This window comes from Acomys minous (genome assembly GCF_964271855.1).
Source record: "Acomys minous genome assembly, chromosome: 3".
Lineage (NCBI taxonomy): Eukaryota > Metazoa > Chordata > Mammalia > Rodentia > Muridae > Acomys > Acomys minous.
This window is the reverse complement of record NC_140485.1, coordinates 55,230,153-55,254,441: the sequence shown is the minus strand read 5'-3', so window position 1 is coordinate 55,254,441 and position 24,289 is coordinate 55,230,153. Positions and strand designations below refer to the sequence as shown.

Here is a 24,289-nt window from a genome sequence, read left to right as displayed (position 1 = left end):
CTTACATTAACCTCTACTTTTAGTATACTTCTTTTAGTCTTTTACTCTTTTCTAGATATATTTTAAAACTAAACTGAAGGTGGGCAGAGTAGCACACATCTTTAATCCCAGCACTTGGGAGATAGAGGCAAGCAGATCTCTGTGAGTTCAAGGACAGCCTGGTCTACACAGAGCAAATTCTAGGGCAGCCAGGACTATACAGTAAGATCATCTCTCTCATATATGCATATACACATGTATATAAAACCATACTGTGATGCTAAATTTTTGAAGACACAATGATAGCAGTATTGTATTGCCGGACTATTATATTTATTTAATTATTCCTATGATTATATTTGAGTGAAATTATTTCTTTTTTTTTTTTTTAACTGTAAGAAGTATTTTGAGGCCGGGCAGTGGTGGCAGATGCCTTTAATCCCAGCATTTGGGAGGCAGAGGCAGGCAGATCATTGTGCATTTAAGGCCAGCCTGGTCTACAAAGCGAGTCTAGGACTCAGAGGAAAAAAGAAAAAAATAAGTATTTTGAGGGCTGGAGAGATGGCTCAGAGATTAGGAGCACTGACTGCTCTTCCAGAAGTCCTGAGTTCAATTCTCAGCAACCACATGGTGGCTCACAATGATCTATAATGTGATCTGATGTTTTCTTCTGGCCTGCAGGTGTACATGCAGGCAGAGTGCTGTATACATAATAATAAATAAATAACTCTTTTTAAAAAAAAGCAGCATTTTGAGAGTTAATGGTATAACTTAGTGGTAGTCTTTACCTAAAATGTATACCCTGAATTTAAGTCCCACTGAAAAAAAGAAAAAAAAATATGTGCGTGTATGACTCTGAGATAGTAATCCAGTACTGACATTTTCAGGAAGGCTGTCACACACCTGGGAAGCAGATGTCAGGCTCACACCACTGTCTGCGCTGATCTGGGACTTTTTCTCTTCTGTTTCACCAAGGTCAAAGGCAGGCTTGGTAACCTCTGGCCCTGAGTAGGAGGAAGACATCTGTCATTCAGCTCAGAGAGGCTCGAGGCTGGCTGGTGAAGGGAGCAGGACAGCAGCAGAGCCTGCTCCAGATCTGTCTGTCACATCCCAGTCACTTCCCAGGGGCTGCCCCTCCCCACCACTGGGACCCACGAGAACAGGTCCCAGAAACCGTAAGAACCAAGTGGCACATTAGGCCCGGCCAAGGGTCTCTGCAGCCATCTTCTCAAGCTGAGAAAATTCGGAGCAAATCATTCTGACATAAAACATTCCACAAACAAACCCCATTCCATGGCGCCCAAAGTCAGCGCCTCACCTGTGCCTGGGACCATTAGAGTGTTCCCAGGACATTCAGTGACAAATGTGTCTAAAGAGGCCAGAAAAGGTTAGGCCAAAAGAAAGAAAGAAACACTGTTTCCGTGGGCACTGCCTATCCCCACCCTACACCATCTACGCTGGAGATAAAAAAAACAAAAAACCAACAACAACAACAACAACAGCAACAACAACAAAAAACCCTGTTGTAACTCACCCACCCACAATGGTACGGCAGAAGGACAGAACAACAGAAAGCAAGAACGTGTGCCTAGGCAAGCCGCTAGAGAGAGCTGAGAAGCTACAGACTCAACACAGAGGGACAGCAACCATCTCTGCCAACTGCATCCACAGGCCTACGGTATCAGCCGAGGAGGGGGGCTGCAGTCCGCGCAAGCGCCTCCCACCAGCCACAGAGCACTAGAAAACCAAGGTTTAGGCGCTTCACTCAGTAGGCGCCTGGTCGCTAACGAAGGGAGGGGCGAGGAGCAGCTTGCCAGCCATACACCTAGGATTCACACACCGCCTACCTGCTCTCAATGCAAATGCAGCCCCCTCCCAAGAATTCTCTGACCTGCCGTTACAGCTCTTCCTCCAGATTCCACCCAAGACCAAATTTGGAGTGGGGCCGGCACAGGGAGCCTGCCCCAATTGGGCCTGGGAAGTTGGCAGGTATGGGAGACCGAGGGACAGGAAGGGGCATTTGTTCCTTACTCTGTTTTTCCAAAGCCTTTTGCTTTTTCACTTCCTGGTGCTTGTTCCACAATTCTACCCCAGATGCAGTGCAAGCAGGAGAGAAAGACAGAAAGAGTCAGGCTTGTCAGGGACCCGGAAACCCACCACCCATGCACATTTGTTGTTTCAGGCATAGCATTACTTAGAGAGGCGTGAAGATATTTTTATTTGGGTAGGGTTGGAAGAATCAAGGGATCCAATTTTTGCCCCCAAAATCATGAACTGACAACTCTAAATTTCTAGTTCCTAACCCCAGCGTAAACACTAGAGAATCTCTGTGCTGGAGCAGCTCTCACTGAAACCCCTTTATTTTATGTGAGAAGCGACCTGAACTAGCCTGGAGACAGCTCATGTGGCTCCCACCGGGCCATGATCTCTCTGCCAAATGAGCTGAGCCATGCTTACAAAGTACAGATAAGAGAGCCACTCGTGCCAAGGAGTCAACGACTTCCAGAAATATGAGCAGAAATCTGCTGAACTCACTAGATTGGACAGAAGCCAGATGGAGCATTTGATTAGCATTCCTCCTGTTGCTACGAAAACCACAAATTTACCCCCAGAACCATTGCCTGTCAACTAAGAGACCTGTCCTTCGTCACTATCTAGGACACATGCCTTCAGTAGAAGGAACAGAGAACAGAGAACAGAAAACGGTCAAGACTGGCTTCTCAGTAAAACAAAATACAGAAAATACCAATCATAGCAAAAAAATTTTTTCCTGAAAGAAATAACTTCAGAATTTATTTATTTAATCTCTTCATTTCCTAGATGAGGTGACAGAGATCCAGATAGGGAAGTGATCTGTGCAAGGAGAGTAAAGATTTTCAGGACAACAGGTCAGTGTTTCTCTAGAGCATCATAACAGGCAGGAGAAAGCCAGGCTTTACTACGGCTTCTAGGAGAGTATTTGCCAACCAGAAAAGCGGAGCTGCCCTAAAAAAAAAAAAGAGCTGCTTCTGTCCTGTGAGAACTTATGACAATGGCTAGAGGCTGCAGCAAACACGTATCAGCTGAAAGTACTGCACAGTGACCAGGGACCTAGAATCAGAAGTAGCCTTGATGACTCAAGGTCAAAGAGGAGTAGGTCAGAGAAGGAATAGAAATATTCCAAACCAAAGCAAGTTTTCAATCAAGTCTGGGGTGGAAAGAGAGAAAGCAGAGCCGACTCCGAGATCTGTGACTTTCAAGTGTAGAACCCAAACTTGCCAGAATGTAACGTATTCCAGAGCGGTGTAAATGGGGGGAAAGTGGGTGCGGAGACCCACACGATCATAGTTTTACATTCCAAAGATGTGTCTATAAATTTCCTAATAGTTTCCAGGAACATGGTCTCTGTATGTGAAGAAGTTCAGATGTAATTTAAAAAGTGACCAAGAGTACCACTCAGACTCCCTGCACTGCATCACATGGGTCTCTAAGGCAACTTCCATCGTTCCTGAAAGATGCTGGTTGAGGCGGCTGTAGAGCAAGCAGGAAGACCGGACACGTGTATGACAATGCTACTGGAAACAGACAAGACCTACCCCCCTCTCTAAAAAGCAAGCACAAGGAAGAGAAAGTCAAGATTCTGGAGAAGTCGAGAGAAAGGAGGGACGTTTAAGAAGCCAGGCCCATTTCGGCATAGCAAACACAATGATACATACCGACAGATGCTACAAAATTCTCTTCCTTTAAACTTCTGGTGTCCAGTTCTTTTGGACCCTTTCCTGTAGCACTTGGTGCCCGAGGACCCAGCTGAGGGACCCTTAGCTGAGCCATAGCCTTTGGGTCTCCCCGCCCAGCCAGACCAGGGTCCTTGCCAACTGGGGTATTTACACTCTCTGTTGGACTTCTCTTCCGCTTGTCTGGCTCTGGAGGGAAGGAACAAAGACAGGAAGTGGCTAAAGGAGATAGGAAGCAGGGATCAAGTCAGGAGAGTAAGACAGGGAAAGTCAGAGTACAGGAGGAGTTAGCACACAGAAAGAACAGCTAAGGCCTTTTATTTTCAAGGTAGGAATAATATTTCCTACCTTTACTATAGTAGTGGGTCTGGGCAATCTCCAAAAGCCCAAAGATGCTGGCCATGCCGCCCAGACCTGCATGGGCATAGGACTGCTCGAGACTGAGGACCGTGCACTTGAGGAGGTCTAGCATACCCTTGTACACCTTCCGGCTGATCTCCTACAACAATAGCCAGGAGCTAGAGCTAGCAACTTTTCTTTAACACCTGCATCCTTCTGCCCAGGTGGCTCTGACTCCCTAGCCCCAATACTTACCACATCTTGAATGACATCCTGCCGGGCATCGTCCTCGGACTGCACCGTGCGGTTCAGCTTGCTCAGGACAAAGACTCGAAGCTGCTCGCTCTCCAGCAGCCGGCGTACCTTTTTCATATTGAGCCAGCCGACTCCCTGGCCATCCAGCACACTGTGCACCACTTCCTTCAGGAACTGTTGGTTCTCGCTACAGTGCCGACAAACCACTTCTGTGGTCATCTGATTCTTAGCAGAGCACTGCCCCCCCCCCCAACCTGAACCCCTGCTTCACCAGACAAGATATACTCCAGGGAAATGCATCAGGCTAAATCTCCAAATGCTCATGGCCACCAAACCATCTCCCTAGGAAGCTTGTTTGCCAATTCCCCACACTCCTGCAATTTCCCTTTCTCTACACCATAAACTATTGCCTGGGGACTGGTTAAAAATGGGAAGTGCTGTTTGAAAATTGATTAAATCGACTGTTGTTTTGAGAGCTGCTCCTAATGGGAACGATTACCTCTCTCTGAGAACTCTAAAACTGACTGCCAGGGGAGTGTGGTGGTGCATGCCTGTAAGCCCAGCACTTGGGAAGCGGACGTAGAGTCAGCTCAAGGCCATCCTCAGCCACCCACTGAGTTTAAGGCAAGCACAGTAGGCGACACAAGACCGGCTCATGAAACAAACAAACTGCCATTTATTACCTAGAATTGCTGGACCGGCCCTGGGGAGATGGAGGTTCTCTTTTCACGGTTGGGCTGTGTTTAATGACAGATGACTTCTGGTCCACTAAGGCCCTCCTGTTTCCTAAATTGGGAAGGTAGGAATGAGACAAGTCATTGGCACAGTCCAGCGGCTCACATGAGCGCACCCCTGGTTTGCCATGGTCCACACCCACTCTCCAGCAGGGCTGGGCAGGGTGGTAGAACATCACACACACACACACACACGCAGGTAGAAAGCAGCCATGGCAATGTGCAGGAGGTAAGGATGGAGAGTCATGCCACTCCACATGCACCAGCAGCATGCCCCACGGGCTGCACGGGTGTGGTGGGGGATAGGCAAGACGGGTCACTCATGTGACATCACTTGCTCCGTGAGGAGGATGGCCCTCAGGCAGGCAGAGAAGATGCTAGGAGGAGAAAAAAAAAAGTCATGCACAGCTCACAGGGAAGACCCACCTTCACCACTCCCAGGGCCGGCTTCAGTAACAATCTCCATTAGAGTATTTAGCCCAAATACTGGGACAAAAATACACAATTAGTAGGTGCACCACAATACCTGAACCCCTGTACCCCTTCTTGGAGTAGTTAGTCAGATCACCTAGCACTCTCTCAAAGCCCAGAAAGTGCACATAACCTTAATTCTTGGGCACAGCAAAGCTGGAAGCCAAGTGACCAGGTGACCAAGGCTCTAAGAAAGACCATTCTTAGGCCTGGGACCTCTCAAAGCCAGGGGCAAGGTAAAATGACACAGGCAGCCTTCACACACTAACCAGGCACATGCATGCATGAAAGAGGAAACACTTCTTTTTGTGAAATCTCTAGCACAGGGACCCTGAGGTCCCGTGGGTACCCATGGGGAGGAGACATCTTGCAGATGCTGTCGTGGGAAGTGAGGGTGCAGTCGTGAGGCCGGGGTATGGGCAGAGGCAGCACAGGGGACGGAAGCACCACATGCAATGAACGCTGATTACTCTTCGCTTCAAACGTGTTGGATGGAAGCCAGAGAGGCCAGCACACCTGCCCGTCAGCAAACTCCCTTAGTTTTCCGTGTTCCTGCTCCACCTCCTTTCAGCCACCTAGCCCAAGTCCCCACCCCATCACGAACATTCCTCAGGTTCCTGAGATCTCTAGCTGGATGTGCTGGGTGGCCTCTACATAGAAAGACCCCTGGCTGCTGCTTCTCACTCTAGTCACTACTGGGATGAAATATTTCAGCACAACGCCCAGAGGTAACAAACGGAACTCAAATTCAATGGAGAAAAGCCCCTCAGGCTACAGACATCGGGGATGAAACTGAAATGCGGTCTGAACTGGCCCTGGAAGCCACTCCGAGACCAGAGAAGTTGGCACAAAGCCACAGTAAACGGCTAGGTTGTACTCGAGTGCCCACGGTCACCCTCCTGTGGCCAGCTCCCTGGCAGGGAGTTACCCAAGTTCACATAGTAGAAATCTGAAGATGACTGAGGGCAGCTGATTAACCCTGCATTAGCATATATGGTCTGATAAGGTCCTCCCCTAGGCAGCGATAATCCCGTACTGCTATCGTCCTAATGATATAACAGGGCCGTCTCCAGCTACGAAGATGATTTCTAGCTGCAACCACCTGGCGCTTATGGTGTGCAACGAAAACCATGATACGCAATACGAAGCAACAGCCAGGTCAAATGCTGCACGGCTCACAGGGCTCCTGGCAAACACCTATACATCTGACATGTCTCTCAAGAGAAACCTGGTTTAACAAAAGAATGCCGGTGGTTACCTTTCAGGCTGGGGAATGGCGTGGTCTTATCTCGGGCACCTTTGGTGGGCAGGGTGAGGTTTGAAAGACTGAAGCTTGTACTATGGTTCCGGTACAGGCTGCCTACAAAGGGGAGGGCATGGGGATTAGTGTGCCGGTGGGTTACGAGGTAAGTGCCCACAGCATCCTAGAACAGTGACTGTCCCATCGTCCTCACCTCCCTCCTTCCAAACAGCATCCCAATGGCTGGACCAGATAATCTCTGCTCTATCTTCGGAAAGCCTGAGTGTCACTCGGGGTACGTAAAGAGCCCCAGCCAGGTCTGCTCAAAACCCAGGAATAGTTTTCTCTGCCTGTGTCCCATGATAACATCTGTGGCTCATTTACTGCTGACCCTGCATGAAAGTTGGCGGTTCCTACACACTTTGGGTCCGACACGCTAGCACTACATGGCTTCTAAGGACACCTACAACTGTACTTACCCTTGATGGTGGCTCTCGTTAGCCCCTAGTCAATCTACAGTCTATAAGTGATATGGATGCATACATATTTCAAATATATTCATCAAAGCTCCTTACCAGGCAAAGAAGATAGCAGATCCAAAACAAACTTGACTAAATATTTCCACAAAGTGTACATAAAACTGTGTGGTTTATAATTTAATGTTTAATATCTGACGATGTCTGAACACGTATGTGAGTGGGTTAGAGAGATGGCCTAGTGGTTAAAGGCACTTGCTGCCAATCTTAACAACCTGAGTCTGATCCTGAGGAGCCACAGGGTAGGAAAGAACTAACTCCTGCAGGCTGTCTTCTGTCCTCCACATGCATGCATGTGTGCACATGGGCACACACAACACACACAATATGTACATACATACATACATACATACATACATACATATTTAATGATTAGTTTGGGTGGTGTTCCTCATTTTAAAATATTTCACTCATTCTCACGCCAGTGATCTGAATCTGGACTAACTGTCAACGTAGCTCCACATCTCAAGTTCTGAGCGTCATGTGCCATAAAGAAAATGGAACAGAGGAATGAGGAAGTTTGAGGTACTTACTAGCAAAAGACATGATGCCCCCGAAGCCCTCGGTGCTGTTGTTAGAGACGGTGGAGTTGGGAGAGCTTGCTCGGGAGTCTGACTCTGCCTCTGAGTCACTGGCCAGTTTCAAGCTGTTGGGCCGCAGCAGCTTTTGAGTCCTTGAATGCACAGTGGCCCCTGTGAGTCCCAGGCAGGGGTACCTAATCTTGGGGGTGCAGTTGCTCTCCTTGTCCCATAATTTCTAAGTCCCTAGTTCAAAGAACTACCCTGTGGGGCATGGCAGGATAGCGGGAGAGTATTCGCTTTCTGATTAACCCTCGCCCGGGGGGACACTGCAGTGAGGTCCTTCAGCCACCCATCTGAAAAGGATCCCCAGGCTCTCACCGATGGCCACTGACATGCTGGCTGAATCGGGGAGTGTAGCTCTCCCCCTGCTCATCGTCATCTTCCTCAGGGGGAGAGCCATGTTGGGGCTCGAAGTACGGATTGTCAAAGGCTCGAGGGCACACTGATCCCTCTCCAGTCTCTGTCTGTCTCCTGTCCACAGTAGACTTGCAAATGCTGGGAGGCGCAGGAGGGAGGGGCTTAGAGACGCCTGCTGCTGCCTTATCATCCATCTCTGAAGAATCAGCAGGTTCCTAGGGTCACATTAAATAAAAAAAAAAGTGGTCACTTCAGTTCAGTGGAGACCAGACCTGTCAGACTCCTGTGAAATATATGGGAAAAGCTATGATATTCGTGATCTCTGAACTTACAGACTATATAAGTAGATAATAGTGACACCTTTTTTGTTTGTTTGTTTTGTTTCAAGATGGGGTTTCTCTGTGTAGAGTTGGCTGTCACTTTGTAGACCAGGCTGGCCTTGAACTCACAGCGATTGGTCTGCCTCTGCCTCCCAGAGTGCTGGGATTACAGAGGTGCGCCACCATGCCCAGCTGGTGACACCTTAAGGGAAGCCCAATGACCTTCTTCCAGGTCATCTCAGAGGCTTTTAGTCAGAGGCTCATAGAGAAAGAGATGGTAAGAACGCGGCGGAGACAAACGAACAGCTGCAGTAAGGGTTTCCTAGCAGACAGAGGCCCGCATTGCAAACAGTGGTTCTCACCCTCCGCCCGCCCCCTAAGTCCTCGCGTACAGTGTGGGCACCGTGGATGACAGTGCTGGGGCTGCTGCTGGCCGTGGTGCTGGAGCTGGATCGTAGCGGAGGATTTTCCTGAGAGTTCTCACTGTCTGGGCCAGGCTCCTCTCCCTCCTTCTGGGTCTGAAGCTCATCAATCTCCACCTCACTGGCATCTCCCAGGGCTGCGTGCGTCAGTGGATCCACATCTACCAAGAGAGACAGGTAGAGACACCTGAGCCCCAAACCCAAGCCCTGCCTGCTTAGCAGTGGCCAGTCTTCCCAAGCATACTTACTGGGAGTGTCACCATTGATGTCACACTTCATCATCTCACTGACAAAATCCCCAAGGGACGAGTAAGAGGAGCTTGAGTCATCATAATCCATACTATCGCTGCCGCTGCAGAGTAAAAGGAGTCAAAAAGAAAGGAGGAGAAGGCTGGCCACGACGGCGCTGGCTGCTAAAGCTCTTGCTGCCACACCTGATAACCTGACTTGGATCCAGGGGGCCTACGTAGTAGGAGAGCACCAATTCCCTCAAGTTGTCCTCTGACCATTACAGGTGCGCGCGCGCGCGCGCGCACACACACACACACACACACACACACACACACACAAATGTGCATGCGCACGAATATACATGCCATAAATTGCATTAAAAAAATTTTTTTGAGACAGGGTTTCTCTGTGTAGCCTTGGAGATATATATATATTATTCAAAGAAGAAGGAGGAGGAGAAGGAATAAGAGGAAGGAGATCGGGTGGTTAAGTGAGCTTGCTACACAATCATGAGAGGCAGAGTTCAGATCCCAGACCCATCTACCACGTTTGGTGTACCACAGACTCCTACAACCCCAGCTCTGAGAGATCTCACACACCACACAAACACACCCCAAATCTTGTTTTAAAGAAGAAATCTAACTAAGATACAATGCAAAGCATCAAAGGCTCACACCCACAGCTGCTAAGAGTTCTGCCTCCTTAGCAACGAGGGCCGCTCACCTGTCATCAGTGGGGTCAGAATCGGAATCCCGTTCAGGTGGCACACTCAGGGCCTCAGCCAGCTGAGAATTGCCGTCGTAGACTCGGTAATGGATGGGCTGCAGCTGGTGAGCGTACCACTTTGGCTTGTCGCCAATAAGGGCTGGGTCAAACATATCTACCCAAAGAAGAGAAACAGTAAGCAGCAGAGAAAAGATGAGAGCAGGGAAGATGCCAAAGATCAAGGGGCAGTGGGGGGGGGGGGAACGGCGGAACGACGGGGCAAGCAGAGAGCAGGTGGACTCACTGTTGTGGATCCGTTGGAAGGCGTAGTTACAAGGGTTCAGGATCCATTCTCCAAAGTACTCCACAGCTTGAGTCCTGGCCAGCTTCTCGGCAAAGGGAGTCTGCCGGGGACGTGAGGCCAGAAAAGAGCCAGCTTGGAAAGCTACCACAGGCCGGGGAAAGAGCCGCAGGGTACGTGTGTGCATCTGAAAGCCCTGCAGCACGTTGGCAGAGTTGAAGAACCGTACCATGGCCACTCTGGGAAAGAAGGGAGTGGTGAGATAAGCCAAGACCTGTATGGTACGGACAGCCTCGGTTCAAGGTCTCAGGCCACCTCCCAGTACCGTCAGTTAACCAGGTCACAACCGCCACAGTGGGGGAGAGGTCTTAAAGAACCGCCAGCCTTTCTCTTCACGCTAACATTGTGAGCTATGTCTTCTCCTTATTTTTGCTAAGATGGGAAATATACCCAGATATCAGACACATCTGAAATAGAAAGTCAATCTGGCTCTGGGACTAGTCTCCCCAAAATCAAGAGATCAGAGAAACAAACTCATGGTCTTACCTAGTGGCCACATCGACCGAATCTACGTCATTGCCGTAAATGAGCGGGTTGAATTCTGTGGACGGCGTCGACTGAAGGTCATTAGAAGGCCTTCCCAAGAGAAATGGGATCTCCTGGCCCTCGTGGAATTTCTCCAGATTCAGAATGGGCTGGGTGTTGAGACTCATGCTGGCCAGGGCCTGTGCAACAACAGAAAAGTCCTCATCCAAGACAGATTCTCAGGCAGCCAACCTCAGCTCCTAGGAAAGGGCTGGTTCAGAGTCCTCTACCTGTCACTCTGATCATAAAGCTCTCTACAAAGGAGAGATGGCTCAGAGGTTAAGAGCGCTGACTGCTCTTCCAGAAGTCCTGAGTTCAATTCCCAGACACCACATGGTGGCTCACCACCATCTATAATGTGATCTGGTGCCCTTTTCTGACCTGCAGGCAAAGTACTGTATACATAATAAATAAATATTTATGTGTAGAGTGTTCTTCCTGCATGTACACCCACAGGCCAGAAGAAGGCATCACATCACATTACAGATGGTTGTGAACCACCATGTGGTTGCTGGGAATTGAACTCAGGACCTTTGGAAGAGCAGTCAGTGCTCTTAACCTCTGAGCCATCTCTCCAGCCCCCTTTGTAGAGAGCTTTATGATCAGAGTGACAGGTAGAGGACTCTGAACCAGCCCTTTCCTAGGAGCTGAGATTTATTTATTATGTGTAGAGTGTTCTTCCTACATGTACACCCACAGGCCAGAAGAGGGCATCACATCACATTACAGATGGTTGTGAACCACCACCATGTGGTTGTTGGGAATTGAACTCAGGACCTTTGGAAGAGCAAGCGGCACTCTTAACCTCTGAGCCATCTCTCCAGCCCAATAAATAAAATAGCCAGAATTATATAACTGCCCATCTTCGGTCAACCAAGCTCAAGGCATTTTAAATAAAACTATAGTCCAAAAAGATATTTTCCATTTATTTTAGCCAAGAAGTGATTTTCAAGTTGAAATACACATAGAAACATGAACAAATGAATTGTAAAAATAGAGCTACTTGCTGGGTGGTGGCGGCGCATGCCTTTAATCCCAACACTCCGGAGGCAGAGGCAGGCGGAGCTACTCAGAGCATAAAAAATCAGAGCCTGACTGGGCAGTGGAACACACAGCTGGTTTTTTTTTGTTCGTTTGTTTTGTTTTGTTTTTTGTTTTTTTCCAAAACAGGGTCTCTCTCTGTATCCTTGGCTGTCCTGGACTCACTTTGTAGACCAGGCTGCAGTTGAACTCACAGGGATCCACCTGCCTCTGCCTCCTGAGTGCTGGGCTTAAAGGTGTGCGCCACCACCGCCTGGCTGTAACACATAGCTTTTTTTATTTTTTATTTTTTGGTTTTCTGAGACAGGGTTTCTCTGTGTAGCCTTGGCTGTCCTGGACTCACTTTGTAGACCAGGCTGGCCTTGAACTCATGGAGATCCGCCTGCCTCTCGAGTGCTGGGGTTAAAGGCGTGTGCCACCACCGCCTGGCTGTAACACATAGCTTTTTTTATTTTTTATTTTTTGGTTTTCTGAGACAGGGTTTCTCTGTGTAGCCTTGGCTGTCCTGGACTCACTTTGTAGACCAGGCTGGCCTTGAACTCATGGAGATCCGCCTGCCTCTCGAGTGCTGGGGTTAAAGGCGTGTGCCACCACCGCCCGACTGTAACACACAGCTTTAATCCAAGCACTGGAGATGCAGAAGCAGGCAATTCACTGAGTTTTGAGGCCAGCCTGGTCCACAGAGAAAGTTACAGAACAGTCAGTGCCACACAGAGAAATCCTATCTTGAAAATCAACAAAACAACAATGAAAACTAGAGCCTCTCCAAGACAGCCAGAACTACATAGTGAGACCCTGTCTCAAAACAACAACAAAAAACCAAACCAAAACAACAAGAAAATAAAAACAGAGCCTCAAGTTCCCAACTTAAATTAGCCTCTAAGAGACTCCATGGTGCACTTTGAAAACCACTGATCTAGCCAAGGCTACACAGAGAAACCTTGTCTCAAAAAAACCAAAACACCCCCCCCAATAAAAAGAAAGAAAGAAAAAGAAACGAAAACCACTGATCTAAACCAGCACTGTCAGCTCAGAAATCACCTGGGCTGCTCTTACAGTATATTCGGAACCAGTACACCTGGGGCGATTCTGTGGGGTTTTTTTTTAAATTAATTATTCAGATTACAACTCAATTGTTATCCCATCACTTGTATCCTCCTGTTCCTCCCTCCCTCCTGCTTTCACCCTATTCCCCTCCCCTAGGTCTATGACCGAGGGGGACCTCCTCCCCCACTATATGCTCAGAGGCTGTCAAGGCTCATCTTGGTAGCCTGCTTATTCTTTCCTTGAGTGCCACCAGGCCTCCCCAGCAAGAGGAGGTGGTCATGTGGTTTTAATAAGGCCAAGTGTTGTTAATGCTGTTGGCTCATGAACTACACAGTAGTAAAGTGATATAAATTCATATAGCACCCCCTCTTCACATTAGTCACTCCCCTCTCTCTCTCCATCCCTCCCTCCCCCTCTCCTTCTCCCCTCTCTTTTTGAGACAAGGTTTCATTATGTAACCCTGGATGGCCTGGAACTCACTAGGTAGTGGTATGAAACCCAAGCTGGCCTCAAACTCACAAAGATCTACTTGCCTCTGTGCTCTGAGTTGTTGGGATTAAAGTGTGCACCACCAAGGCCAGCTCCACATTAGTCATATTTATATATTATATACATACTGTATACATGTATATACATTATATTATTTATAATAATACATTATATTATTTGTATATTATATATAATGTATATATACATATAACGTATCTTATGTGCATTGGTCTTGTGTGACAGTGTCAGATCCTCTGCAACTGGAGTTACAGGCGGTTGTGAGCTGCCATGTGGGTACGGGGAATTGAACCAGGGACCTCTGGAAGAGCAGCCAGTGCTCTCGACTACTGAGCCATCTCTCCAGGCCCCACGTTAGTCATTCTTAGGCAATCATCAAAAGTGAAAGCACAGCCGGTGAGGAAGACAGCTAGAGGACTTTCTGACCTCGCAGCCCTCACCCACTCTGCTGCAGCAAAGTATCACATTACATCAGCAGTGACGAAGCAAGTGAGAGCCGGGGATGGTGCAGAATGACCCAGTTCAAGCCAATACCATCTAGAGTCCAGATTCTGGCGGAACTACTAGAGACCAGACAACACAGAAAAAAGACTTCTAAAGAGCCTTCAAATGAGACAGGGACCCCTAATAGCACAGTGCTGTCTACTGGTGGTCCTACATAACACACACAACAGAGGGAAGGAATGGAGCCTTGTCATGGTTTACCTTCAGGAACTGTGTTTAGCATGCAAAAGAAAAAAAAACCAATAAATAAAAATGGGTGGAAGCAGCACTTGGGAGGCAGAGGCAGGTGGATAGCTGTGAGTTCAAGGTCAGCCTGGTCTACAAGGTGAGTCCAGGACAGTCAAGGATACACAGAGAAACCTAGTCTCAAAAAAAAAAGTGGAAGGACTTACTCAAAGGTGTTTTTTGTTTGTTTGTTTTTTGTTTTTTGTTTTTTAAAGAAAGGTTATCTACAGGGACTTTGGAATTGATTTAAGAAGCAAGTTTGGCCAGGTGGTGGTGGTGCATGCCTTTATTCCCAGCACTCGGGAGGCAGAGGCAGGTAGATCTTTGTAAGTTCAAGGCCAGCCTGGTCTACAAAGAGAGTCTGGGACAACCAGGGCTACACAGAGAAACCCTGTAAAAAACAAAAACAAACAACAAAACACCCACACATACACACAAAAAAGAAGCAACTTTGTCCAAACTTCTAACTAAAGGAATGCTATAAGGTCAAATAATGGCAGATATGACAAAAAACAGAAAGCGAAAGGTGGTTTTGGCTTCGTATGTTTGGGTTGAAATTGTCTCACCATGTAGACCAAGCTGGTCTCACCCCCAGTGCTGGGATTTCAGGTGAGCGCCACCACATGACCTTAAGTCTACATATACATGGCATCATGTACGTTACAGGGAGATAGAGCAAACAGCGAGTGAGAAAGAACCTTTTAAAGATTCATCCTGTTGGGGCTGGAGAGATGGCTCAGAGGTTAAGGGTACTGACTGCTCTTCCAGAGGTCCTGAGTTCAATTCCCAGCAGCCACATGGTGGCTCACAACCATCTATAATGTGATTTGGTGCCCCCTTCTGGCGTGTAGGTGTACATGCAGGCAGAGCACTGCATACATAATAAATAAATTAAAACAAAAAAAGATTCATCCTGCTACACAAAATTTGAATATACCTCCTGTAAGCCCATTCGAGGCACATTCAGTCTATTCCACATGAAGGTTCTTAGACCAGCTGCCTTCCCACAGCAACCTTATGTCATCTGTTCCTTCCTTTACTTAAAAATCTTGTATAGGGGGCTAGAGAGACGCTTCAGCGGTTAAGAGCACTGACTGCTTTTCCAGAGGACCTGGGTTCAATTCCCAGCACTGACATGGTGGCTCACAACTGTCTGTAACTCCCAGCTGACACCCTCACACAGACATGCCTTCAGGCAAAACACCAAAAATGCACATAAGGTTAAATTAAAATAAAATATTTTATGACATTTTAACTTATTCTGCGTTGAGTAGTTGTACATGTGTGGGTGTGGATGTGCCACGGCACATGTGTGGAGCTTAGAGGGTGACTCGCAGGGGAAGGCTCTCTCCTTCTGCCACGTGGGGCCCAGTCCTCGGTGGCAGGGTCGGTGGCAGGGCCCATTGCCTGCTGAACCGTCTGGCGGCCCCTTCCCCGTCTTTTCTTTCATCCCTCACTTACCTGCTTTAAGTGTTTTTTCAGCTCCAATGATTCTGGCTCTGGCAGGACGGGTAGCACTTCTGCATTGGTCGGGGCAATCACCTGCCGCAGAGGAAAGAAAAAGAAAAGACACGAACTTAGAATGACTGCCTAGGAGCCCTACTTACATACAAGCGAATAACATGCCCAGGGAGACATCATCATATGGTATACTATAGATATGATACACACACACACACACACACACACACACACACACACACACACACACACACACATGAGCTATATCTACATGCCTAAAAAGCAATATACCTAAATAACATTGGTGACTATCTCTAAATAATAGGATTATGATTATGGATCGTCATTTTCTTCTTTACATTCGCTTTGTTTTTAAGACTTATTTTCATTCTCTTTAATTATGTGTATGTATCCGTGTCTGCACGTGGGTGTGCACATGAGTGCAGGTGCTAGGAGAAGTCAGAGGCCTCGAATGCCCGAAGGTGCAGCTGGAGGGTTGTGAGCCACCTGATGTGGGTGCTGCCAAGTCAACCCCAGCCCCTGCACCAGCAGCAAGTGCTCTTACCTTCTAAGCCATCTCTCCAGCCCCTAAACTTTTATTCTATTTTATTTTATTTTTGCATTTATTTGTGTTTAGGGGGAGGAGGCACTCCATGTCACAGGTGTGGAGGACAGAGGACGATTGGCAGGAGTCAGCTCTCTCTTTCAGCCATGTGGGTCCTTGGGTGTTGAGCTCTGGTTGTCAGCGTTTACCTGCTAAGCCACCTTGCTGGCCCGGCCCTACACTTACATTCATTTTATAAAATTTAATAATGGACACTCGGTAGGCTTTCTATAAGAGTTTTGATATACTCATATCGCAGAATGTTAATATTTTAAATAGCTTCTTACTTGAAACCTATAGGAGAACTAGTAGCTGATTATCTACACTTTATACAATGACACATACAGCAATAACAGTCTTACGGCTCTTGGAGCATGTAGGGAGAGCTCTTAATTCTGGCAAGACTAAACTCTATAACCAAGGGCCCAATAAAGTCAAAGCAGCATTAGAAAAAAAAATTCGTTTGAATGAACATTGCCATAGAAATAATCCAGAAAACATGGTTATGACAGGGCCGGGTTTAGAACACGGCAGCCTCGGCCTCGTGCCTCCCTCACTCACCCTGCTGCTGTCCAGATCCACCAGCCACACGTCATCAGGCATTTTGAAGTCCAGCTTGTAGAGGAAGAAGCTGGCAGGGACTCCAATGATGTAAGGGGTCGGAGCCAGGAGTAGCTGTGGAAAAGATCAGAGATGATAAGCCAGGAAGCCGAGGCCTATTGTGAGCACTTCGTCAAGCCAGAGCGTCCCCAGATAAGAAAATGCAGACAATTGCTTTCCCAAAACACTTGCAGCTAGATGTCTTGTGAAATTTAGAATTTTTCAGATTTGAGAAAGGTGACGACGCATTTCAGTATGCTAACACCCACAGCGTCACAGCCAGGGGTCTACAATCACTAACAGTAACAGACAAAAACTGCAAGTGATATAGTTTTACTATAAAACCAGTTCGAGTCCATCCAAAATTTCAGACTGGCACGTTACGAGCGGCCCCGGGGCCAGCGGTGATTGACAGCTCCCCCCTGGAGACTCACCTGCTCTGCCGATGCCATGCAGGTGGGCAGCAGCGGGATGACAGGGAACATGTACTCCAGCGGGTAGATCATTGCCACAAACGCCATCACGGACATGGAGAGCGCGTTGTAGTCTCGAGACTGAAGCACCACCTGCCACGGCCACGCCACAAGTCACTCGGCGGTGGTGGCGGCGGCGGCAGCAGCGGCGGCAGCCACGGCTCCAGTCCCTGCCCTGTCAGTCACCTTCCAACCCAAACACTGTAGCAATACCTCCCATGAACCTCTCTACCTTCTTAGTTCTGCCGCTCCCTATCCTAGGACTACACACTGATCTCCCTGGAGGATGAGATCGGTCTAACTCGGCTAAGTATTCTGCATGGACATAGGCACCGCAATTCACCTCACGTCTACCAAGTACCTGCTGTCTACCCAGCATCACACCACCTCCTGGCAATGAAACGAGGAAAAGGACATGGACACCGGCCTTGTTCTCAGCAGACGCGTGGCCCAGCTCCCAGCGGCTTATACCGCCCTCTCCCTAGAGAGCTCTACACAGCTGGCCCTCTCACCTTGTGCTCCAACAGGATGCAGGTTAGCACCTGAAGACAAGCATCCACGCCCAGCAGTTCTAAGGGAAGGTGAAGCGGGAAATCTACTAGGGTGAACCGAGAGGGGTCTGGCAGAGCAAACGTCAGGGCTGGCTGCAGCTCCTGGGGTAGGACCTCGATGTCCACTCGCTTCTGCCCAGAGACGGGTACCGGGGAGCGCAGCAACCGATAGATCCAGGCCTCAATCTCTCGAAGGTCGTGCAGAAGGGCACTGGATTTCTCCTCCACTAGCAGCGACCCGGTAAAGATTCGCCACATGGTGTCCCTGAGGAAGGCAAGGCAGGACTCAGGTGCCGAAGTCCTAGCGGCTGATACCGCTGAAACCCAACCAAACCACAGTAATAAATGGAAGAGGAGTATTGCTAGGGAAGCCAGCTCTCTAAGCTCAGATGGGACCCCAGGGCATCTATGATGACAAAAACAGGCGCAGAAAGGGACGTGTGATAGAACTCAAACGTCATGTCCACAGCAACCTCCTCAGCATTTCTCCGATTCTCAGCAGTCTTTGGATTAGGACTAAACTGTTTAAACAGTCCTAAAGGCACACAGGCCGTACAGGAAATTTCTTATCCTCTCACAGGCTAATCCTATCAATGTCTGAACGGCTCCCCTTTCCCCCGACAATAAGCAGCAAACCATACCTTTGCACACCCCGAGGGATGCTCAGTTTCTTGCCTAGCAGCCGCTCGCTACAGCAGTCTACCAGACGTTTGAGAGTATACAGACACTCCCTGAAGGTAGAGAAGAAAGGGTAGTGGCTAAGCACGCACAGCGACGTCAGGGTGCTGTTGCGGGAGCGGCTGCCGGCCTTGGCCCTGCCCTTGCCCCGAGGAGACTGGTTCACGTCGGGCGTGGAGTCAGCGCTAGGAGGCTGCAAGGCTGAGCCGCTCTCTGAGCTCTCGGTGGCAGCCTCGTCTGAGGCACAGGGGGCCGGGGTTCCTTCCTTCCCGCGGGGGCCTGCTCCACTTTCCACTTTTTCCTTCGGCATTCGCTTTTGGAAAGAACGGTAGAAGTTAACGCAGATGCCATAGCGGGTGACTCCGGTGTCCTTATCGGTTAGGGTGAAGACGAAAGAGGTATCATCTCGAAGGCTCATGCGCCGCTGCCGCACGCTCAGACATCCCTCTGGCTGGCAGAAGAACACCACGTCTGGGGGCAGGGGGAACTCAGGGTGATCCTCCAGTGGGTACCGCCGCAGCAGTTCGGGAGTCTGAGCCACACTATCACTGCTTGGGTGCCTGGAGGACATAAAGACACAGTCAGCAGTCCAAAAGAGAATAGCCCCACCCCCCACCCCCCGCCACACTCAACACATAAACTCATAGATCCTTTAGGACAGAGCAAGCTGATCACAGCACCTTGGATGTCTTGCCAGGTTTTACCTGGCAGACAGAGTGAAGTCTGCACTGCCACGAAGAAGATGCTACCCTGAAAGGTTCCACAAGAATATCATCACTAGCACCTGAAGATCACTGGCACCTTTCAAAGTGCCGTAGCTAAAAAATTACCACAAGAATATATATGCAGATAGAGGAGTACGGTGTTCTTTCCTTTTTTTTTTTTTTAACTAACTATGAAAACTTGGCTATAAAGAGTATATTTGCTCAAAATTACAATGCTAAAATAATTCGGCTTGTATTTACTTATGAGAGACAACATGCATGGTGCAGGACATAAAGTGGCAATCAGAGGGTACCTTGTAGGATCAGGGATTTAATTCAGGTCACTGCGCCTGGTGGCAGCACCATTACCCACTGAGCCATTTCATCTACTCAAAGGTGTGAGTTAAAAGCTGAGTTTTAAGCTGGGCGGTGGTGGCACACGCCTTTAATCCCAGCACTTGGGAGGCAGAGGCAGGCGGATCGCTGTGAGTTCGAAGCCAGCCTGGTCTACAAAATGAGTCCAGGACAGTCAAGGCTACACAGAGAGACCCTGTCTCGAAAAACCAAAAAAAAAAAAAAAAAAACAAAGCAAAGCTGACTTCTACCGTCTCAGTGCAGACCGACAGTCTCACACCACCCAGCTGTACGCCTTTCCCTACCAGCACCAACGCTCCCATCAGGGTAAAACGTAAGAAAGAACGAGATATGCAAAACACCATGAGGAGAAATAACAGGGCTGGGAAATAACAGGACACTGCGGCCACCCCAGAGAGCAAGGCTCCCAGCGGTGCCCTTGGTTACCTCGCCCCGACGATCACTAGATAGTCAAGCAACCGGGGGCAGAACTTCTTTTGCACCATGGTTCCGATTCACCAGTTCATCGCAGAGAAACTTGAGGGCGCTGAGCAAGGAGTCAGCGTTCCCAGGAGGAGCTCTGATATAATCTGAAAATTCAATAGGGGAAAAGTGCTGATAAATGCCCACGGCTGTGCCTGGGGGAGCCATGCGTCTCGGTTTCATCGCAGCAAAGAGGCAGAGGTCAGGCCTTCCACTTCAGTACTCGCTGCAGAACCCGACACTTGCTTGGCCTGGTGGCTGTCTGGGTTTATGGGTTTCCAGAGTCAAATTTCAAGTAGGATAGGAGCTGTGGGTGTAGCTTAGTGGTCTAGCGTTTATTTAGTATGTATGAGGCCCTGGTTTCAATCCTTAGCGCCGCAAAAGAGAAGGAAGGCGAGTTGAAGACGTAACGGCTCAGCACTACTAACTAGCTCAATTCCAGCCTCATTTCCGGGCTCTGTTTCTGAAAAAACAGACTTAGACAGTCCAATCTGGACTAAATAATTAAGATAACAACAACAACAACAGTCACGTTCAGGGCTACTCCAGGGGTGATCAAGATCAAACCAGACTCTAAGTAGCACGAGTCTGTGCTTTTTCTGTCCAGCTGGGAACCCAATTACTCTGCCTCACTGAGCAGCATCCAGCTTGGTGTGTGACTATCATATAGACTTTCTGGTTAATTGCACACAGACAGCAACAACAGCTGGATGCTCTGGCTCATGTGATTTCACCTGAAGAGTGGCCATGCCCCAAGTGTCTCATTGCTAACCAGTTTTCCCCGCTTTCCGATAGAAAAGGGGACCAGCGGTTACTGTTACTACTACCTCTGCCCTTGGTGCTGAACCGATAGCTCTGGTCTATTCCGGTCTTGGGCTCAGAGTCAGTAATACAATGCATTCCCAGGAGGCCTGATCTTTCTTTATCTTGCAGGGATTATGAAGAGAGACAGAAAATTCAAAAGGTTTCTGCAGGGACAGGGGAAATGGTCAAGGGGAATTCTAAACATATTAAAAATCGACTGTTTTCTGGGGGAGGGGTAAAGAAATGGTTCAGCAGTTAAATGCACTACGCCGTGGCTCTTCCAGAAGACAGAGGTTCAGCTCCAAGCACCCATGCTGGGTGGCTCACAACTGCCTGGAACTCTAGTTCCGGGGAACTGTCACTCTTCTCAGTGCTGCATCATGGGGTGCACATACACATGCTCAGGCACGCAGGTGCACAAAATAAACAAATATGGATCTATAGTTCCTATTAGATTTTCATGTACTTCTAAGTAAAATGTTTCACTACAGTACAGGGTAATTCCAGCGCTCCAGGGTTTTGCTTCTATGGTCACAGTGAGACCTTGTTCACTGTACACACACACACACACACACACACACACACCTCATTTGCTATGTACCCTCCCATACTACAGGCAAAGATGCTTCCTGTAATCCTGAGGGTACTACTTGATTTAAATAGCAAGCTTTTTTTCTCTCTCCTCTATCCACAAACAAGGCATATTTACAATACCTCTGGTGTCCGCAAAATACTGGTCCCTCTTCCCTGCTTGCTCCCAATAGAGGACCCATAGGTAGGTAATAGGATTCAGTTTTGTCTCCATAGCGACTCTGGCTCCCAGAACTATTTATAGCAGAGCCATTGCCCCTCCCCTTCTTGGTGACCAAGTGCTAGCAGCTGCTACTCCAAAGTCAGCCGTGGGCCATAGCCTTCCATTGCCGTTAACCCTGGAAACCCCTATTCCGTTGGTGGCATCTGCTAAGAGTCAGGTTATCTTCACTTCTGTCTGTGTTGAACTGTGTGCGTGTTTTAATCCCACTTGTGGCTTTTAATAGAAATAGCTCTTCACCACCAAGTTCCCGAGCATGTCACACATTCAGTCATCTCTGAGGTTCATCACTCTTATAATCCCAAACAATCCGGTGGTTCTCCCAACCAACATTGGTATGCGCATACTGCAGGAGTGGGGCACCCTTATAGAGCTGAGCTCCCCTCCTCCTGAGAGAAATGAAGCTATGAAATGGGTCACAGGTAAAAGCCATCCTGTATTCTATACAGAAATATCTAGCTATAAACAAGACCTATTTACAGCATCGACCCATAAAACAGAATTTATAGGATCAGAGTTGTAGGCTGAGTCTTTAAATACAGGTTAACACTGAAAAGCTCCGGGTGGTGGCGGCGCACACGCCTTTAATCCCAGCACTTGGGAGGCAGAGGCAGGTGGATTGCTGTGAGTTCGAGGCCAGCCTGGTCTACAAAGTGAGTCGAGGATAGTCAAGGCTCCACAGAGAGACCTTGTCTCAAAAAACAAAAACACTCCTACCCAGATCTAGCCAATGGACAGGAGATTCTCCACAGTTGAGTGGAAAGTGGGGTCTGACTTTCACTCGTACTCTGGTGCGTCATATTTGACCACGTCCCCTGGATGGGGAGACCTGGTGGCACTCAGAGGAAGGATAGCAGGCTACCAAGAAGAGACTTGATACCCTATGAGCATATACAGGGGGAGGAAATCCCCCTCAGTCACAGTCATAGGGGAGGGGAGTAAGGGGAAAAATGGGAGGGAGAGAGGAATGGGAGGATACAAGGGATGGGATAACCATTGAGATATAATAAGAATAAATTAATAAAATAAAATAAACAAAAACAAAAGACACTGAAAAGCAAAAGGTCTTCTGGCTAAAATCTCAAAAGTGGGTGAAGATGCTTTCTCTTACTAGCAAATTAGTTCCAGGGGCCTCTCTCTAGTATTTAGTGAGATCAAGCCCCTCTCCAAATTCAAGTCAACTGCCATATTCAATTGCTCTCGCCTCCTTTCAGGGCGGCAAGATCCCAAGATCTTCGGACTATGCTGGCTAGCAGTGGTGGAATATATTTTTAGCCTCAGTTTCTATCCCATCAATAGCTACTGACTTCAGATATTCAGGCTACTGAGGTAACAAACGCTGTTCTCCCTGTCTGCCTTCCACCGCGCCCCCCCCCCCCACAGACTCTGAACCCTCTAACACGACCTGTAACTCATACAGTCTTCATAACCAACCAGGCTGAGACTGCCTCTTGCCTCAATCTTATTTACTAAGGTAAAGCCCCTAGCTCCAGTCCGGATGTAGTCCAAATCCCTAAATCCATCCCTTTCTGCTACAACCCTACATCACCACCCACACGAAGGATCCACAGACTTTTAGGTAACCTGTGCCTTTTAAGCCTACAATGGCCATGGGGGCAGGATCTCATAGTAAAAGCCACAGGAATCCGACCCAAGGACAATATGACATCTTTGCTGACGTGAGCACAACGGGAGGTTTCCTCTCCTTCCTCCTCCTCCCCAGGCAGTGACCTTGCAAGCTCATCAGCAAACTGGTCCAGTGTGGGGGAAGAACTGGAGCAGTGAAGCCAGCGATGGTGAGGACCGAGGACCGAGGAAAGAGGAAGAACTGAGCGGCCAAAGGATGGGAAAGGGAGCTGTGGCAGCAAATGATGAAATGGTGCGCCTAGTCTTCAGCAAGCCAACACTGAAGGATGAAACGTAAATGTATATGTACATATTAAAGAGCCAAACCTGGTTCTCCAAACGCTAATCAAAAATAAGGCGTGCGCACGCACGCGCACACGCACCAGGCGCTGGTGCCTTCCTCGGGCCCGGGGCTGGACAGCTCTGCCCGCCCCCTCACCTGCTGGACAGCTCCTCGCCCCCACCCGGGAACCCGCGCCGCGATCCCGCAGCCCTGACGCGGCGCGAGCGCCCCGCCTCGACCCCCGCCTCACTTTCTCAGCAGGCTCCACGCCCCCTCGCGCTCGCTCCTTCAGAGCCGCCTCAGAGACCCTTTCCTCCAGGAGCCGCTGCCCCTCAAAGACCCACAGAGGGCTCCGGATGGCACACGCTCCCCTACTTACTCTGGGAGGGACCTGCCAGGCCCTCCCGACATCTCCCGGCCGAGGAGCGCACGTCGCTTCCTAGCCCGGCGGCGCGTCGAGCGGGCACCAGTTCCGCGTCTGCACCGGGGGGCGCGTACCACTCAGACTTGCTGCAGGAGGGGGAGGCTGAGGGGGCTGGGGCCGTACCATTCGCCGCCCCGGGGGGCACGGCTGTACCAAGCGGAGCGCAGGGAAGAAGACAGCTACGCACACACCTATCTGTGTGGGAGTGGGAACGCGGTGGGAAGCGCTGGGCCAGCCCAGTGCAGGTAGGTGTCAAGGGGAGAATCTAAAGGAATACATTTTGTTTTGGTTGCTCAAAGAGTTTTTAATTCGATTTGGTTGTAGCGCCCGTCTTGACGAA

At 49.0% G+C, this 24,289-nt stretch overlaps 1 protein-coding gene across 35 annotated transcripts in view; it reads right to left on the bottom strand.

The window, feature by feature from the left end:
• MADD (MAP kinase activating death domain) overlaps nt 1-24,065 on the bottom strand; it is a 42,290-nt gene extending 18,225 nt beyond the window's left edge. For 9 of the 35 annotated variants that reach the window (XM_084774744.1, XM_084774762.1, XM_084774748.1 and 6 more), the window contains exons 1-20: nt 23,905-24,065; nt 19,966-20,108; nt 18,424-19,020; nt 17,744-18,047; nt 17,193-17,324; nt 16,720-16,833; nt 15,555-15,635; nt 10,731-10,909; nt 10,188-10,423; nt 9,902-10,058; nt 9,196-9,299; nt 8,918-9,108; nt 8,167-8,420; nt 7,801-7,940; nt 6,750-6,851; nt 4,970-5,072; nt 4,287-4,473; nt 4,041-4,191; nt 3,675-3,881; nt 883-983 (exon numbers count right to left, since the gene is read on the bottom strand). In XM_084774744.1, the coding sequence (XP_084630870.1) occupies nt 883-983; nt 3,675-3,881; nt 4,041-4,191; nt 4,287-4,473; nt 4,970-5,072; nt 6,750-6,851; nt 7,801-7,940; nt 8,167-8,420; nt 8,918-9,108; nt 9,196-9,299; nt 9,902-10,058; nt 10,188-10,423; nt 10,731-10,909; nt 15,555-15,635; nt 16,720-16,833; nt 17,193-17,324; nt 17,744-18,047; nt 18,424-19,020; nt 19,966-20,024 (3,399 nt within the window). In that variant the 5' untranslated portion in view covers nt 20,025-20,108; nt 23,905-24,065. Of the gene's footprint in view, nt 1-882; nt 984-2,010; nt 2,065-3,674; nt 3,882-4,040; nt 4,192-4,286; nt 4,474-4,969; nt 5,073-5,446; nt 5,507-6,749; nt 6,852-7,800; nt 7,941-8,166; nt 8,421-8,917; nt 9,109-9,195; nt 9,300-9,901; nt 10,059-10,187; nt 10,424-10,730; nt 10,910-15,554; nt 15,636-16,719; nt 16,834-17,192; nt 17,325-17,743; nt 18,048-18,423; nt 19,021-19,965; nt 20,109-20,828; nt 21,190-23,775; nt 23,793-23,904 lie in introns of those variants that run through there. The other 26 variants (XM_084774770.1, XM_084774755.1, XM_084774745.1 and 23 more) reach the window with 8 other exon arrangements.
• Nucleotides 24,066-24,289: the final 224 nt, after the last annotated feature.